The following is a 17,539-nucleotide window of genomic DNA, read 5'->3' as shown; positions in this document are numbered from 1 at the left end:
GCTTCTGTGAAGTGTCAGCACATTTACACACACCCACATACACCATCAAACTGCCTCAGCTGCAGCAAACCATGCCAACATCCATCTGAGAAATCCCACATTTCTAGAACTAAGGACTCGGTTATTAGGGAAGCACAGTCAGGTGCCAAGTAGTGGTCGCACATGGACAAATATACAACCAAACTGGAGACGTTTTTTGTTCGTTTCCTTACTGCTCCAGACACAAAGGAGATCGAAGAGAATAAGGGTGCTTTTAACTGGTTTTAAGAGAGCGGACCAGCGTCTCCCACATAATCCCAGATTAAAACCACTTACTCCTCTAGAGGCGAGGGAGATGGAGCTTTTATTACTGGCAACTCCAACCCGGCAAGTGTTAAATGACAAGTGCGTCAATTAGACCGGCCGGATGGCGGCAGCTGGGGTGGACTGTTGGAGATAGAGGTCAAGGGGCATGCTGAACACTCAGAGGTCACCATGCTTGACCTTTTATTGACTGGGCAAGTCATTATAGATTCTCAAGGTCACAGGGTACTTTGTAAGCACTGTAGATGCAACTGAACTGACCACAAGTTAAGAAGGAAGTATTGATTAACACATCCAACTTATAAAGTCATTTCTCTGCTAAAATCTTAAGTCATATTTCGAAGACTTTTTTTTTTTTTTTTATAGCCAACACGAAGTGAGTACCTCTTACTTGGCACTGCTGTTAAAAGATTCTATACATTTCCTTTTTTTATCTATTAAAACATAGCAGTCAGTGGCTCTGCGTATATGAAAACAAGCATGTCTCTGAGCTTTGTCTTGAGAGATACAGAAACCGTCAACATAAAGCATATGCATATTTATTTTTAAGCTTTAACATACAGACAAACACCCAAGTAAATGACATTTGTGATAACAGAAGGAACGTGCACAAGTTTTGAATAAGGGTGACAGAGCAAGCCCTTCACACAACCACTACATCTTAGAGAAGTGAAGAAACTCAACAAGATGATCAGAAACAAAAACACAAAGTTTAAAAATGGAGTGGAGGGGGTGGTAGCCTGCCCTCGCTGTCTCATTGCCAGCCAACTGCTGTCAGCCACGTTCCATTAGCGGGGTAAGATACACGAGAACGGGTTTCTGCTCCCACGACATTAAAAGGACACCTTATCTATGCAGCTGAACATGCTCTGTGGCTAAAATTACAAAAAAAAAACCAAAAAAAAAAAACACACAACAATTCTCCAGGGACAGTAATTAACATACAGTGCATTGTATATGAATCCAATGTGCACATCTACAGAAACGTCCACGCTACTATAAGGAGTCGGGGAGGAAGGCAGTCTGTAGCGAGACGCATCCGCCAGTTCATCCACGTGTTGGCAAGATGGGTCATACTGATCTAAGATCAGCCCCAATTAGCATCATTTTAAATTAATTAAATAGTACGAATGTATATACACAGACCATTTAGTTTTCCTCAGAAGATTAAAACAAACTCTAAAAGACAATGAATCATCATCATCATCATCATCATCATCCATCAGTATTCTCATGAGGATTAAACGTGAACAGCAGGGCTTAAGTGACCCACACGTTACTGGGAGCATCGGGCACTCGACAGGGAGACACACAGACTGGGCTGAATTCCTCCCTTCACCAGGCCCCACTAAGCAGACAAAGGCTGGTCCAGTTTCTTTAGATCGTTCAGAAAGCTGTTTGGAGTGAGGATGTGAGATGAACCTAGAAAAAAGTTTTAAAGAAAAAAAAGCTTATTAAAAAAAGAAGCCCCCCCAATCACTTGTAATTTAATGTAATTAGTCATTACTATAATTATCACAAATTACCACAAATGCCCTTTAAATCAACGATATTTCAGACTGTACACAATGCGTAATGACTATAATCCTTCTGTACAATTACATGACAGCTGCATATGTAACATTAAATTTGAATAAATCAATAGTGAAGGCTCAACCCACCAATCAGGACCTCCCATTTGCCATCAGTGGCGCGAGTGACCTCGTAGGCCGAGCGCATCTCGGAGTACGTCACGCCACCGATGATGAAGATGATGAGACGAGGGCCGGAGCGGTACTCGGCTGTCGCCTTGTTCTTGTGCCACTGGCCGAACCTCGCACTGCTGGGGTTCCACACGGCACCAGTTACAACAGTAGCAGCACCAGTTAACCAGTACCAGGTATAATGGCCCGTTTTTTGTTTGTTTTTCTTTTAAAACCATTTTTCTGTAAACTAAAGCAATGGCATGAAAATATTGACTCTCTAAGGCAATATCCAGTGGAGGGGGGGAAAAAGGGGTTGTTTTTTTTAAACTTCCCAGTTTGCAAACAAAAAGGCATTTTTACTGCCACGGACTACTGAATCTTAAATATTCCAAGAACATTCTCCAAACTGGAGCACACGTACAGTTCTCACCACACCTGCCGATCAGAAACAGCCCTGCACGACTGCAGTAATAATAGATAAGGTGTGTCCACACAGTAAGGCCTGGAACTGGGGTGGGACACTATGCAACTTAAAACAGACTCTCTGTTGCTTCTGCACTGAATTATTTTAAGATGCATTTTAAAAGCGATTTCTAATTTTCCATCACAAAGTTGAAGATCAATCACAAAAAAAACCACTTATCCGTTTCCTGCTGGTCTGGTATGCGTTTTGGGGACTGTCCACTGAAAGACAATGCAAAGTTGGGGACCAGTGATCTCTGCCCATACCCTGCACAGTGTCCATACCTTACGGTAGTCTGGGTAGTGGTGATTGGGGCAGGGTCGGAAAGGAACGGCCACTGCTTCTTGTCCAGCTTGTCCTCAATGATGTTCTGGACAACAGAGCAGACCAGATCAGACCAGGACTAAGCAGAGCAGAAGAAGTCAGAGGACCATCCCGACTCCAAAGCTTTGGCGCGGGGTCCGAAACAGCGCCCGCCTACCTCCATGACGTCTTTGAGGGTGGGCGTCCAGCGGGACAGCTGGTACGTGCTCTCTGTGCGCTCCTTCCGGTCAGGGAGAGTCTTGCCAGCATTGGCGCCCTGTAACGTAAGCCGGGACGTTCAGGGTCACCTGAGTGGACGGCGACTAAGCAGCAAGGGGTCGTGGGAGGGCGACGTGGAGGGAGACTCACCCCGGTGATGATGGGGCAGCCCAGGTGCTGCATGTTGGTGATGATGTCACTGTCCTGCTGCACGTTGGCGTGTTGTATGAGCTTGGTCAGGTTCTCCTCACCAATGCCTAGCATGACAGCAGCCAGGGTTACTTTGCATAGAAAGAGCACAACTGGCATGTACAAGCGACGTCATAAGTCAAATTAAGGAGTCGCATGGGTCACACGCACAAAGGCATGCTGCACTGCACCAGGTTGGATGTTCTCCGTGTTAATGCGTTCATTTCAGCTCGTGCACTAAAACGAGGCTCATAATCCATAACTTAAATACTAAGTTCATCACCACATGGTAACATCGCAGTGTTCTTCATTACTAGGTCTGCGAAGTCATACCATTACTACCAAGGGGAGAGGGTTCAGTGAGAACGTGCTTCCTTGTAGACACGTGAAACCACGCACCACGTCTTTTCAAACTGCTGTGACACAGGGCAGCTGAACACACTCGTGGGAAAGCACCAACCGCCCCATCAGTAAGCACACATACGCCCATGACTATAAGAACACCTAATCTAAATTGCTGGGTTCTGAACCGTGTGTGTGTGTGTGTGTGTGTGTGTGTGTATTATCCAGCGAAACCCTCCAGCGTGCCCCGCAGCTGCACTCAAGGGGGTGGGGCGTTAGGGGGTTTACCCCGGAGAAGACGTACCCTTTTTTTTGTGGAAGATGTAGAGCAGTATGATGCGGATTTTGTCGTAGGGCTGAACATTGGCATCAAGGAGTACGGGGACGATGCTCTTCATGGCGTCTTTGAGGGGCTCGCCCTCGGCATCCGAGCCCATGGCCAAGTCCTGCACCGAGAGCACAGAGAAAGAGGAAAGGCCTCTTCAACAGCAAACCCAGGACCTCATATGCATGTCAAAATCACAGCAAAGTGTTCATAGTTCAGAGATATCCGCTTTGTAGATGCATTAAGATCTTAAGATTAAAATATTACGTTCTTCTGCACAGACACACAGGCTATATGAGTAACATTACTCTTCGTTAGAAGTATAAATGGACTGGAATATATGGAAAGACTGACAGATTTTCTTCTCATGCTGCCATTGTAAATAAAAACAAGAAATAGTCTTATATAGCAGTTACAGAAGGAACAAGTAACCATCTAACGTCGCAGTCCAGAACAGAGACTTTACCCCAGCCAACAAGGGGCCGATAAAAGCCCACGCCACATTCCACACTACTCGTCTGTTCTGCAGGGGTGTGGGGGCACTGCAGCGAGAAATCACTAACGACACACACAACAGCCCAACGTTAATGGCCTGCACGCTCCGGGATTATGGACCAACATCTTGTACATTAGTGCAGCGTAGAGGCAGTGAGGGCCCAAGATGACTGGACAACTATCTGGGTGGCAGGTTCACTTCTGGAACATACTTTGTAAAAATGTTTAATGTAAAAAGTACACAGTGCATCAAATACAGAAGCCCTACAAGTCTGAAAATACCTTTCTGCACTGGGAGAAGTTTCTTACCTCGAGACTGATAAAGTAAATGAAACAGCTACTGATAACAGAATGCTTTCTTGTTTTTCAAACAGGAGAAAAACATGTGCATGTACCTTATATGTTGATGGCTTAACATTGTGCATAAACACCAAAACAATGATGTGGAACCTTCACCAGTCTGTTTTTCCTCCAGAATTTGAGAGTTGCACCTTAGTTCTGGAGTGCTGCAACACTGCTATGTGCACCGTCACCCTCAGGCAAACTGCAAGGGCCCCAAGATGCTCACCTGCTCCACCTCACACAGCTTGTCCAGAGAAGCCTTGAACTTCTTCATGCAGGCGTCAGCCAGGTTCAGGTGAGTGGAATACTGCAAAACCAAACGTGCAAATGTCACTTCACATCACAAACGCTCTCTGGCCATAAGGGGGCGCTGTGGAGCACAAGAGACTCTGACCAGGCTCAGTTCTTTTTGGTACTGCGGCATCTTCTTCAGCATCTGAGAGAGGTCTTTGATGTTGGCCTAAGAAAACACAGACGTCACATCATAAACTCACATGACCCTAAATTGAACCGATCACTACGAATGACACTTTCTGATACTACTAGATCCAGTAAATAGCATTTGGTAGCACGAGACTGAAGTCATAAGAGCCCCCTTTATGATTATAATACGCCTGGTTTCTACATGTCCAGCAATTCCGGAATCTTCCAAGTGTTCACTTTCTTCTTCCCTCCCACCACGCTCTCAACCCAACCTTAAGAGAGTCAACAAACACACCTTGTCTGTGCTCATCCTCTTACTCTCGCAGAAGGTCCGCAGAAGTTCTGTCACCTTCCTGTAGGGGAGGGGATGAGATGTCTTAGTGCGGGACAGGCTAGGCGAGGCCAGCGTGAGAGTGAGAGAGAGAGAGACGGAGGGTGGAGCTCTCACCTGGTGACGTCAGCTATGTGCATGTGTCTGAGCTGCACCCACAGTTCATCGTCTTCATCCAGCAGAACTTCCTTTTTCTTGCTTTCGCCGAGGCCCGTCGTCTCATACCTGTACACAGTGGTGTGACATCATGTGCGGGGTGGGGGAGGGGTGGCCTAACACTTACTCTCTCCACAGGGCTAGCAGACAAACCCCCCCCTGTTCAGAAAAGCTGATTAACGTCCAGGACACTGCGTTAAACAACTAACCCTCCCACCCCCCCCCCCCCCCCCCCCCTAAAAGCATCGATACACTGCAGCTGGGGAGTGAGTGACACATTACACGTTGCCAGAGAGCAAAAAACTCCTCACGTGTAGATGTCGTGATCGACCTCCAGCAGGTCGTAGACCATAGCCTGGAAGGTGAGCTCGTGCAGCAGGGGAGAGATGGGATCATAGCCGCGGTCGATAATCAGCAGCTGGGAGCGCGCTTTGTCTGAGCCCTGCCGGACAAACACAGCCACGTTCAGAACAGTCTGCCATGCACCCATGAGGCACTCAGATGTGTGTTCAACTAAACTGAAACTAGAAAAAAAAAAACAAGTGGACACAGGACACTGCGTTCGTAAGGAGGAAGCAGGCTTGTTTTCATACAGCCTCACCACGGCTAAACTTTTCAGGCATTACCTGTGAAAAACAGGTTTTACCAAAAGCACACCGTCCTGCATGTCAGACGCGCTGTCTTTATTCAAGAACCAGCTGAATAATAGCAGAGCGCGTGTTCACAAATGGAGATGGACGTTCATCGTTACTGACAAAACAAACATTTAAGAGTGTACGGAAGACAGCAAGAAAGAAAAAGGGAAGATTGTGTGCATAAAAAGCAAATTGAGGAGAAATAGAGATGTTAAAAACGAAAAACAAAAATAACAGTATGCCGTGCATTTAGATACGCACCTCTAGCTCAGGGAAATATCATCTGAGAGAAAGAAATGAAATTGAGACAGAGAGAGAGAGAGAGAGATGATAGTTCAGAAGACGGTTTAAGAAACAACACTGCTAAAGGCATGGAGAGTAAATCAGAATAAGGCAAACTGAAGAAGGTGTGGAGAAAGTTGTTTGACATCAATTACTACATTTAAAGAGATACTGTCTGAGCAGTAACAGAGAGCCAACACTGCAGGCCTGCATGAAGTATCATCGCTGTCAGTCATATCCTTGATCAACTCACCCTCCCAGAATTAGCCTTAGACTGACATACCGGACGTGATCCGAACACCAGTCATCGAACACTGTTCGTTCTCCTACAACAGGGCTGTCCAAGTCCTGTCCTGGTGATCTACCATCCTGAAGGGTTTAGTTCCAATCCTAACCTAACGTGCCTCATCCGGTTCGTCGGGTCCTTCAGCATCATTGTAAAATTAGAGCCAGGTGTGTTAGATTAGGGTTGGAACTGAACTCTGGAGAGTAGTAGATCTCCAGGACTGGATTTGGGGCCCCCCATGGATTTGTGAAGTATTACAACACAACAGCCCGATCGGTTCAGACCCGAGAGAGGGACCACTCTGTCTTACCTCCCCCATGCTGGGGTTGTCTGCCTTGTGTGCATTCAAGCGATCCAGCACCAACTCCGCCAGGGCAAAATTCTCTTTGGGACCCCTGCGAAAGACGAGACACATCTTCACTTTGTGTAGTGGGTAGAAGAGATCTCCAGCAAGACAACTGACCAGTGAAGGAAGCCAAAACACAGATGCAAGGCTGCAGGGGGAGGCAGAGGTGGGGGTGAAGGGTGGGGGCCAGAGGTGGGGGTGAAGGGTGGGGGCAAGCCCCGGGAAGAGCGGGTACACACTGGCGGTAGCGAATGGCAGGGTACTCCTTCAGTGTGTCACACAGGGTGGCGATCTGCTCGGCCACGGCCTCCATCATTTTGGCCCGCTCATCCACGTCGATCCTGGTGGGGCTGTAGAAGGAGTGCAGCGAGCCCGGGTCATCCAGCGAGAACACCTGCAGCGGGGTGGAGAGACACGACCTGAAAAGCTGAGTCTCTCTCAACAACATGACAGGTGGCGGTGCTCAGGGATTCAGCCTCCCTGTCTTTACAGCGTCCAATCTCAGCTCCCTCTGATCCTAAATCTAAACCAAGACTGTAATACAATGCAAAAACAAAATAAAACACACCCAGACCTGAGACTCATAGGGTAAGAAGGCGACATTGATCTCCTTCAGTGTTTTGATGGCCCTTGCAACTCTTGACCTTGCAATCTCAGCAAAAAGACCATCCGGACAAGCTGCAGATCAGTTCAACAGAGACAATGTCAGTGCATGGCGTAGAACATACTGATCCAAGCAAAGACACCCAGCCACATTTGAAGGGTCGAAGGGCTCAGACACAAACGCAGCATTTAGTGCATCAGCAGTAATGCTCAACATTTCAGTTAACGTGTATGGTTAAAGGTTAAATAAACAGTACAAGTAAAATACAAGTCTTTAAGAACTCATTTCTTATTTATTCTTATTTACAAATACAGAGTCCATATAACATACATGGATTACATATTACACGTACTGAGGTTAGGTAAAAATCATTCAACAGGACATCTAAGTAGCAGGTTTAAGTTAAATATCTTACTGTCAGTAAAGAAGATGTGGGCTGCCTTGTATGTGTAGGCTGAATCTTTGAAGTCACTGATCAGAGCACTGACTGACTGCATGGAGAAATATGGAGTAATTTAATTATAACAGATAACGTGGTCGGAAATAATAAACATATTGTAACTGACACCAAGACTAATACTGCTTCTGAATGAAGGGCTGTTACCTTCTGCACAGGGGAGATGAGGTATATCGCCTCCAGAGAAGAGATTGGCTCCCTCCGTTTATTAATGTCCTCCACAACTGAAATTAAAACAGCACAATGATTTTCCAAATCAGCACATTGCCACAACCACTGCAATGAAATCACTAATGCTAATGACGGTTTCAAAATGAGACACATCAGTATTAAATGGTAGTATAGGGGCAAGGTGTGGAAATGTTGAATTAGACTCAAGGTTATTTCTACCCATCAATAGAATTCTAAACAACTGCTCACATGTCTGGTTACATACAGCTCCTCCCAGAGTGATTCTGAACAGTGAAACATCAAACAAATAGGAAACACACACACTCTGTCCTAAAGAGTTTACTCACTGGTAACGCCTTCTGCCATGATGTCCGACATCTTGCAGCAGGAGGACAGGATCCGCATGCTGATGTGATCGACAATAAGCACCTGGAAATTAAGGGTAGAAATACAGATGACTTGATTCGCGTGGCTGCTGAGTTTGACTGAATTACTAGCAGCCTCAGGGGCACCAATATTACCTTCCACTCTCCATCGTTCTTCACACTCTTGAGGACTCCACTGACGATTTCTAACAAACAAAAATGTTTTTCAAAAGGAAGCATGATTAATATTCTTATGAAATTGTGATTGGCTATGTAGTGCTCAACAGTAATTAGTAGTTAGATTTAGGTTATATAGATAAATTTTGAGGTATTTAGGTAATAAATGCATATTAGATCTCTATATAGAGGTAAATTCACATTATAGTACGTTTTTGTTGGACAGATCTGACGCTTCAGAACAGACTATAACTGCCGAGTAGGCATATTCTGGTCTTTTTCAGTCCATGCAAATAAAGATATGGAACATAATTTTTAAAAGCTGAGCCCCTATCATGAGATCTAAGGTTAAAACGGCCAAACAAACGTGTTTCTAGTATACATTTTTTTTTCCTGTGTCCAAAAAAAAAATGTAGACTGCTTGAGTGTAGTCGACTAACGAACTTGATATGACTGTGTGATCCAGGCAGTGGGGTGATCTTATCGGTACCAAACGATGAATGTGGCCGCTAAAAGCTTGTGGTTTAGGTTAGCAAACTTGCGAAGGGAGACTTGTTTCCCAAAAATAACACGGAAGTTTTCTCAACTCTATATAGCTACTTTTAAATGACGTAATTCTCAAAACGAGTTCCGATTTACCCTTATTTAAAATTGTAAAAACAAACTAAAAAGTCAACAAACAAGGCTTAAATTAGTAAATATTTAGAGAACGTAGCCTTTTAATCAATAATTTCGATATAAAAAGTCACTTACTCTCTCCCACAACAGCTTTGAGTCCACTCGGAGCCATTTTGACACTTCCGTGTTGTCAAACGTGCACAATTACGTGAACACAGCGACCCTAAAGATCAAAGGAGACTTTTATTAGTGTTAGTGTGTCTCTCTTCAAAATAAAAGCTTTTTTGGAGTTTTGGAGTTTTATCTGTCCCACTTTAATTTTATATTGTACTTGGATTATTGTGCTCAGACAGAATGTTAATCCATTACCCATTTAGGCTACATCAAAACAACTGATATTTAGATATTAAATAAAATAAAAGTGTTGGCTGGGGATTAGATATGACAGTTATTGCAGTACCAGATGTGTGTGTGTGTGTGTGTGTGTGTGTGTGTGTGTGTGTGTGTGTGTGTGTGTGTGTTATTTTTAAATAAAGATTTACAAGCATATGTTGTCAAATAAATCCAGAACTACATTCTAAATGTGTAATAAGGAAATTGAGGGTGAAGGGTTAAGGAAAAACTGCCTTAAGTGAGAAGGAGCTGAACTTCTTCTGTGCAACAGTGAATAACACAGGAAAACACCATCCTCTTGCATAGAGTAATGACAAAAGATTTTATTTCATTATGATTACATTGTCCAGGTCACAATCAGAGTGAGCACTGTAAGGGAAAAAAACAGCAACTCAGAAAGCCAAACACAGGAAAGTATGTTACTCTACACAGACATACTTATGAGTAGGCCCTCCTTACTGCACCTGCTATCTCTGTGAGCAACCCCAAGGATGGTGGTGCCATTTTGTCTAACGTAGAGGGCAAGTCCTGCATCTAAAAAGAGTATAAACTTAGAAGAGTGGTCTTCAGTGCTTTAGCCCGGCAGCAAATGTGTGGTGGCTGTGTGTGCATCTCAGTGTATTGTGCTTACAGTTGTTATTGTAGCTCTATATATAGTCTTTACCTTGTGGCGTATGAGAAACGTCAGTTATTGAGCCAAAGCTCTCTGAGCAGAGACGATCCACCACATCCTGGGCACTCACTCTCGTGTGGCTGACCCTCATCAGCTGCTCAGCAACCCGGACCCTCTCTTGGGTTTCAGAATTCTGGCTATTTGACGCATCGATATGCCCGTCTTTGACGGCCATGTGCCTTTCCAGGCTATCAACCAACAGACCTACAGGATGATATACAGAGTCGATCAATGGGGAGCCACATTAATGGATTTGACTCAGACGTGTTCAGTTTCAACATTACACTTTGATCAAAGTAACCTGATGCGCTTCCTTTGAGAGTACCAGAGTCCTGTGTTGACAATGTGCCCAACATGGATATTTCAGACCTCTGTTGGGGCCTGAAAATATATATATATATTGTAAAATGCTTTTCAATAAATATAGTTGCAAAACTGGTCACTGTGGTTTAGGTCTTACTGTCGGTGTAAAATGTATCTACATAATTTTCTCACACTTGAAAACAGGGATCCCCTTGCAGCAAGTGTATTTGTATTCCGATCTGTGGAGAAAAATGGTGTAAAACTAAATAGCAAATTAAAAACATTCACAAAATATAAAAACAAACAAAAACAACCGAATAGGGCTGCTTGACCTTGAGAATGGAGTTATCCAACTTGCTATTGCTGCTGTAACCCTCCAGGAGGCAGTGTCGTGTTATATATCCAGAGCCGACAATCGAAGACAAATTTAAGTCAACGTAGCCCACCTTACATGACAGTGAAAATAAACAGCTCCAAACACTAAACCTTTTTTGATACCTTTGATAATACAGAAGGAATATGAATATGCCTACAATCTCACCTTTTTATGCGACTTCCCACCTTTTAAGTCCTATGAAAAAAGATTAAACAACTCAACACCATCATGTGCTGCTGTTTACAAAACACCCGCCTAAATGAACGAGAATTATTGGTTAAAATAAAAGGTAAACGTAATTACTGCCGTGAACCATTTTTGAACTGTCCTCTGTACATGGCTAGGTATACTGACCCTTCGCACTGAGAGTCTGCACATGCAGTCCTGCAAAACCCCAGTGGACCGGTCTACTGTTGTGCGGAACTCAAACACAAAAGCTTTACCAAAGTGCACAGAGTTGTGGATAACTTCATGTCTATGGGATATTAAACTTTGTCATCAGTGAATTTTGGAAAAGAACAAACAAACAAACAAACCCCGGTACGTTTCATTACTGCCACCTCTCACCTCTCAGACTCTTGGGTAAAGCTGCCATCCAGAAGTCTAATTTTACAGTAAATCCACCCAGTGATACAGGGTACATTGGCTAGCTCGTCTAAGACCAAGGATACAGAAAAGCTGTGTGTATAAGGCCATTTTCTCAGAGGAGCCAACCACCTCCGCGTCTCCATCCCCACCTTATCACAGAGCATTCGTATCACAAACAGCCGTATTATTCCTATAACAGATATAAACACTAACACTAATCCCCAGCAACCGTATTACATCACTGAACACTTCATGACGTCACGCAGTCCAACATTTCCGGTCAACAGGGGAAATTGGATTATTTTATACAATTTATATAAAAACATATAACGCATATTTTATATACTTTATATATTTTATAAATATGTATATGTATTTTACTTACATATTTTGATTTGGTCTCATTGGTAAAATTCTCAGTATGGGAACAAACACTAAAACAAACACTTAAGTTTAATAAAAGGTTCTGGAATGTTACAAAAATGCAGTTGCTTTACAAATAAATAATGAATACATTATAATAACAAGCCCGTGTTCTTAAAATGCATTATGAACGTAAAATATTACTCTGAAGATCGTGAACGTCTGTCTCATCTCATAAATTGTCGCAGACAAAATACATTCTCAATACACAAACAATATACGATCTCCAAAGCATATGCTATTAATTAAGGAATAAACCCCAGGCTCTTTATTGTCTCGTTACAATATTACATATGTCTGTTGGGCCTCCGTTTGAGGACTGAAGACATGATTCACTTTCTCGTGTTCATTCCTTTGTCTCCATGCCCAGTTGTTTCAGTATTTTTTGCTCCCGGCGAATTCTCATTCGCTCCTTAAAGTCTTCAAGCTCTTGTCTCTGTTATCGGGCAAAAAACATATCAGGACTGACCTACTAAATTATGAATGCCAAGTCTACTATTTGCCAACAACGATTATACGGTTATAATGATACTAACGATCGTAATGTTTAGTGATTTCGTTATTTCAATTTTACTGAAATCAAAGTTGAAATGCTTACCTGTATTCTCTCATCTGGTGGAAATATTTCCCTCTGTGAAGGCAAATTATGTAAATTAAAATGTAAAAGAAAACACAAAGCATTAGATAGCTATCCCAATAGAGAGTTAGCTATATTCATTAAAACCAATTTATAAACATCTCTGGAACACCCAGACAGACAGATATCTCAGCTAAGTTAGCTTTGATAGCTACATCCAGGCCTAACTACAAACCTTTCTCTTCACAATGTATTCCTCAAAGTATTCTGCTTGGTTGGAAATCCAAAACATTGCCACCGGGAAGGAAAGATACAGCATCATCTGTATATAGAATATTAAAGTGAAATGCAGCGAAGTTCCTCCTGATTATTAGTTTGCCAAATTCGCTAGTAACGGGTACTAAACAGCACACAAATCTGAAGTGACTTAACGTACATTGCTCATAAACGAGCAGGCTAGCTAGCGTTATAGGGTTGGGGGTTTCCTTACATGCATGTTATTATAGTTTTATGTATTCTTCATCTTACCCGGAATATCTCTATTTTAACTCCCATATCTCGGCACCGACAGGAGCTCAGGGTCACTCTTTTACTGTATTTCCGGTTTGAAAACGTGAACGGAAACGTGAAATGAAAGGTTCAGCGTCGAACATTTAACGGGGTATTACGCTAAACGTTAAATGACGACACAGTTGATAGAGAATTAGGTTCACGGATCAACAGCGCAAATGCGGATAAACACACACTTGATTATGTTCGTGACAGGTAATTTGTTCGAATTGCCACGCACAAACACGGAGACTCTTATTTTGTTAGAGGGATTAAAATCCGGTTGTTGTTTTTTTTTTTGTTTCCTCCTTTCCTTTATGACCAAAGGCTCATGAAACCTGATGCAACTCGAAACCCTACAGCAGAGTCCATTTCACAAAAGCTAGGTGTACAGACAATAAACGACAAATGTGTGTACCAATCAATATTGTAAAATGTTTATCAGTTGTTTCTTTTCCCAGAACAAGTATTTTTTAATCTTTAGAATGTCCAAAAACATCCCATACATTGAGATTTATCCTAACCGTACATCACTTTTAAAAGCCTTGACAAGACATCTGGATGAAACACAGTGGCACTTGTTAGGTATAACCAAGGCCCGATTCAATCCTTTTGTGGCTATGAAAACTTTGGGTCTCCTTAAAAAAATATTTTATATATAAAAATCACTGACAGCATAATTAACACAGACCATTAAAAAGCAACAAAACACTAAGCCTACATTAGTTCTGACGCTCCAGGAAAATAAATATACACGGATTACACACAATTTGAATAGGTGATATGAAAAAACAATAAAGAATATGTAATACGAAAAGGACTCTAAAATCAAATGAGAATAATTAGCTAAAATAACCGTTGCTTGACCACGTCTGAAATACACGGCTAATTTAAGAAATGTACTAGTTCTCATTAGTTCGTGCTTGTTTCTTTTGCGGCAGTTTTCGGTTGTGAATCCCACTCTAAAATTCGATAGTCCGATAGTGTACATGGTTAACCCGCCAGCATATTTATTTCGCTTTTTAGTTATTTGTTTTCATAGCATTATCTGCTTGTAGCTATGGGATGTGCGCTTTTATATATTATATATATATAGCGCATGGAAATATCCAGGACGGTCTGTTCCCTAAGGGCTCACGGCACTTTATTTTTTTCCTCTAGCATTTTATTTTATTCTTTTATTTGTAACTTTATTCAATTTATTTTTTCTCTACTGTATTATAGAGCACTTTGCAAACGCATAAGTGCAAATTAAAGATTATTTTAGTACAACCCCAAACTCAAAGGCTTAGCATATACATTCAGTTTTTCCATTTTGGTTTGTAATTTTTGGGCGAAGGCATGTTCCATTTCATACTCTTTGCAAGTTTGTTTTACTTTTTTTTTTTAATAAAAAAAAGGAACCGCTATCTTTGAAAAATGGTGCATTTAAGATTTTCTAATCAAGTGCAATGGATAACTGGTAAGTAATGACAATGCCATAAATCAAAATCTATAGTAAAAAGATATCACAAATGCAAACGATTTTTTTGGTTTCCTTTTAATTTTCTATAAAAGAGATGAGTTTATATCATGATCATAACAGACTGAATCATTGACCTCGATAGTTCACTCACATACCAAACAGTAATCGAGGAAATGTTTAACACAAGGCAAAGAGAGAGAGAGAGAGAGAGAGAGAGAGAGAGAGAGAGAGAGAGAGAGAGAGAGAGAGAGAATAAATGGGGAAAAATAAAAAAACAAAAACAATACCTGAATAATGCAAACCCTCTGCTGAGTGGCAAATCAGCATTTTCTGTAGATTCTGTATCTATGGCACATTAACGTCCAACTGTTACCAAAGAAAATGAATACATTTAAAGGCTTGAAGGAATGAAGTGTCTCTTCTTTCACCTTTTTACAAAATCAATGAAAAAAAATTATATATATTTTTTATGTGGACTTCATCAGAAGGGAAAACAAAAAAAAGTGTTAGCAAAGCAACTTTCTTGTGAAGTGTTTGTGGACACACCGAGGAGGTACACACTTCCCCGTGCCACGTGCTGAACATCATACTGACACATTCATACACACGTCCAGCTGCCCACACACACACAGTGAGGAGTATGTGGCGGCCTAGACACATCCTCTTAAAACAGCTTCAATAAAATGAAAACTCAACTGCCTGGTGAATAGTGAAGAAGTCCAGCTAAAACTAGATTTAAACCTGAATATTGTAAATGGGTAGATTATAAAATGTTCACCTTCCTTTTTATTTATTTATTTTTTTTCCCTTTTTTTTTTCTTTTTTTTTTATTTTTGCTTTTTACACAAGCTCTCCCCTAAAACCCCAATCTCCCTCTCCCTCCCTCACCCTCCCTAAAACATAATATATGCCAACTAGAATCGCAATACAATACAGGCACTGGAGAAAACACCATAGGAGAAAACTCAGATGACCTGCAAAGGTCTGGAACTATGGCCCTGGCCCCCCCCCCCGCCGATTCAAATAACATAATTAGAACTCACATCCACTATAATTGAACAAGAACGATGATATAAAATCAGAACTGAATTTCTTTTGTTTTCTGCTTCAAATCTCATGTAATCGTTATATCCAGAACAGCATACAGTCCCCTCTGATTAGTTGTCATAGAACAATCTGCAGGAAAGAAAGAAGCAAAAAAACAAAAACAAAAAAAAAAAACGAACGGAGGGAGGGGGGAGACATGCAAAAAAAAAAAAAAAAAAACAACAACAAAAAACCCACAACTGAGGGGTGTACTCTGGCTCCACCTTCTCCGCAGACTCCACAGAGGCAGGACAGCCGGTTGCTCGCACAGTTGGCGCTTACGTTACTTCTAGAATGCAGTAGCTTGAACATGAACCAGTTATGGACAGTTCATTTCATGTCTTCTTTCTATATGTATAATACACACAAAGTAGTTACTGTATGCTTTTAAAAATTATACTCAAACTAAAGGATACTCAGAAATTCCATTAGAGGTACACACCCGCTTACGGTACGATCTGGCATCAACTTTAAGTGAAATGGATGAAAGGTTAAAAGTATGTTAATGAATCTGTCTTCAATTAACAATTGTTGGAATAATGCATATATTAGGTTTATCTACTACAAGGCTACCTAAACTTTTATGTTGGGTTGGGAGAAAAAAAAAAAAAAAAATTTATATATTAAGAAAGACACGTTAAATGAAGCATTTCAGGTCTAGGATTTTAGCATAAAAGGACAAGGTTGTTTGGCATAGACATCAGAGGGGGACAAGTGTTGGTAACAGGGCTTTTAAAACAAAAAAAAACCTCAAGAAGAAAACATCTGTGTACAGTAAATCCTAAATAAATCAATCTGTAATAATGCTTTTGCTTGTGTTTTGCTGTTTTGTTCTTACTCCCTGGACAGTGAATAATGTGTTCAGCGATGCATGTTTGTACAGGTCAGAGACGCAAAGCAAGCTCCGCCTCCTCTCCTGAGACATAACACATCTTGTGATCTCGATTTGGGTCACTCACGATGCCATCCAAACACCTGCTTGCATGTGTTACAAAAAGCAAAAAAAAAACAGCAAAAAAAAAAAAAAAAAAAAAAGCAACAACCCCTCAGACATCTGGCAGTTGATGAACGCCGTACTACGGGTAAATCAGAACATTTAAACTGTTGTCGCTTAGATACGCCACCACTGAAAACAAAGTCCGTCCATTGCTCCCATTGTTTGGAACTAGTGCCCCCAGGAGAAGTCCTCTCGCTCCTGCTACCATGACAGGCTTGAATCCAAGAGGAAAAGCCAGAGAGAGGCAGTGATGTCCCAGCTCGAGGGTCCCTCTTTTCTGCCAAGGCTACAGGAGCGCTGGGGGCTTCCTGTTGAGGCCTCAGCGCACACAGTGCCCTCCATCTATGCCTCGTCAGTGTTTCTCATGGCCAGGTGGGGTCTCTACTGGTTTATATTTTTCCCTTGCTGCTTCATCAGTCTGTTTTCTCCATGCAGAGGAATCCGTTATGTCCACTTTTACATTTTTTGGGACAAAAAGGAGTTTGGCAGTCTCTCCTGCCTCTTTGTGCATTTCAGAACAAGTTCTCCTCAAAGATAGCCATCAGATCACTTTGGAAATTCATGTCAATGGTAGCTGCCATCTGGTGAAAGA

At 42.0% G+C, this 17,539-nt stretch overlaps 3 protein-coding genes across 7 annotated transcripts in view; all 3 read right to left on the bottom strand.

Moving 5' to 3' along the window:
- Nucleotides 1–826: 826 nt before the first annotated feature.
- On the bottom strand, nucleotides 827–9,714 carry stxbp2 (syntaxin binding protein 2). Of its 2 annotated transcripts, none has more exons than XM_035525543.1 (19): nucleotides 9,653–9,714; nucleotides 8,879–8,928; nucleotides 8,705–8,786; nucleotides 8,334–8,410; nucleotides 8,145–8,220; nucleotides 7,700–7,803; nucleotides 7,365–7,519; nucleotides 7,090–7,174; nucleotides 5,888–6,018; nucleotides 5,538–5,645; nucleotides 5,385–5,442; nucleotides 5,061–5,126; nucleotides 4,893–4,973; nucleotides 3,809–3,950; nucleotides 3,124–3,230; nucleotides 2,933–3,031; nucleotides 2,736–2,821; nucleotides 1,965–2,125; nucleotides 827–1,725 (listed from the first exon to the last, which is right to left on the bottom strand). In XM_035525543.1, exons 1-19 carry the CDS (start codon nucleotides 9,687–9,689, stop codon nucleotides 1,652–1,654), a joined length of 1,779 nt encoding a protein of 592 aa, XP_035381436.1. In that variant the 5' UTR covers nucleotides 9,690–9,714; the 3' UTR covers nucleotides 827–1,651. The 2 variants fall into 2 exon arrangements, with proteins under 2 accessions (XP_035381436.1, XP_035381437.1); XM_035525544.1 differs by having other exon boundaries at nucleotides 1,965–2,122.
- Nucleotides 9,715–12,285: 2,571 nt separating this feature from the next.
- On the bottom strand, nucleotides 12,286–13,590 carry LOC113581859 (protein PET100 homolog, mitochondrial). The gene is made up of 4 exons (XM_027017304.2): nucleotides 13,379–13,590; nucleotides 13,086–13,172; nucleotides 12,872–12,904; nucleotides 12,286–12,709 (listed from the first exon to the last, which is right to left on the bottom strand). The coding sequence occupies exons 1-4, from the start codon at nucleotides 13,403–13,405 to the stop codon at nucleotides 12,620–12,622; spliced, it is 237 nt and encodes a 78-aa protein (XP_026873105.1). The 5' UTR covers nucleotides 13,406–13,590; the 3' UTR covers nucleotides 12,286–12,619.
- Nucleotides 13,591–14,923: 1,333 nt separating this feature from the next.
- The window catches only part of brd4 (bromodomain containing 4), a 31,138-nt gene continuing 28,522 nt past the window's right edge, over nucleotides 14,924–17,539 (bottom strand). For all 4 annotated transcript variants that reach the window (XM_035525179.1, XM_035525180.1, XM_035525177.1 and 1 more), the window contains one exon: nucleotides 14,924–17,528. In XM_035525179.1, coding sequence (XP_035381072.1) covers nucleotides 17,460–17,528 — 69 coding nt within the window. In that variant the 3' untranslated portion in view covers nucleotides 14,924–17,459. The remainder of the gene's footprint in view (nucleotides 17,529–17,539) is intronic.

Source organism: Electrophorus electricus, chromosome 4, assembly GCF_013358815.1.
Source record: "Electrophorus electricus isolate fEleEle1 chromosome 4, fEleEle1.pri, whole genome shotgun sequence".
NCBI classification, from domain to species: domain Eukaryota; kingdom Metazoa; phylum Chordata; class Actinopteri; order Gymnotiformes; family Gymnotidae; genus Electrophorus; species Electrophorus electricus.
Note: the sequence above shows the minus strand (reverse complement) of the source record. Positions and strands in the feature narration are given on the sequence as shown.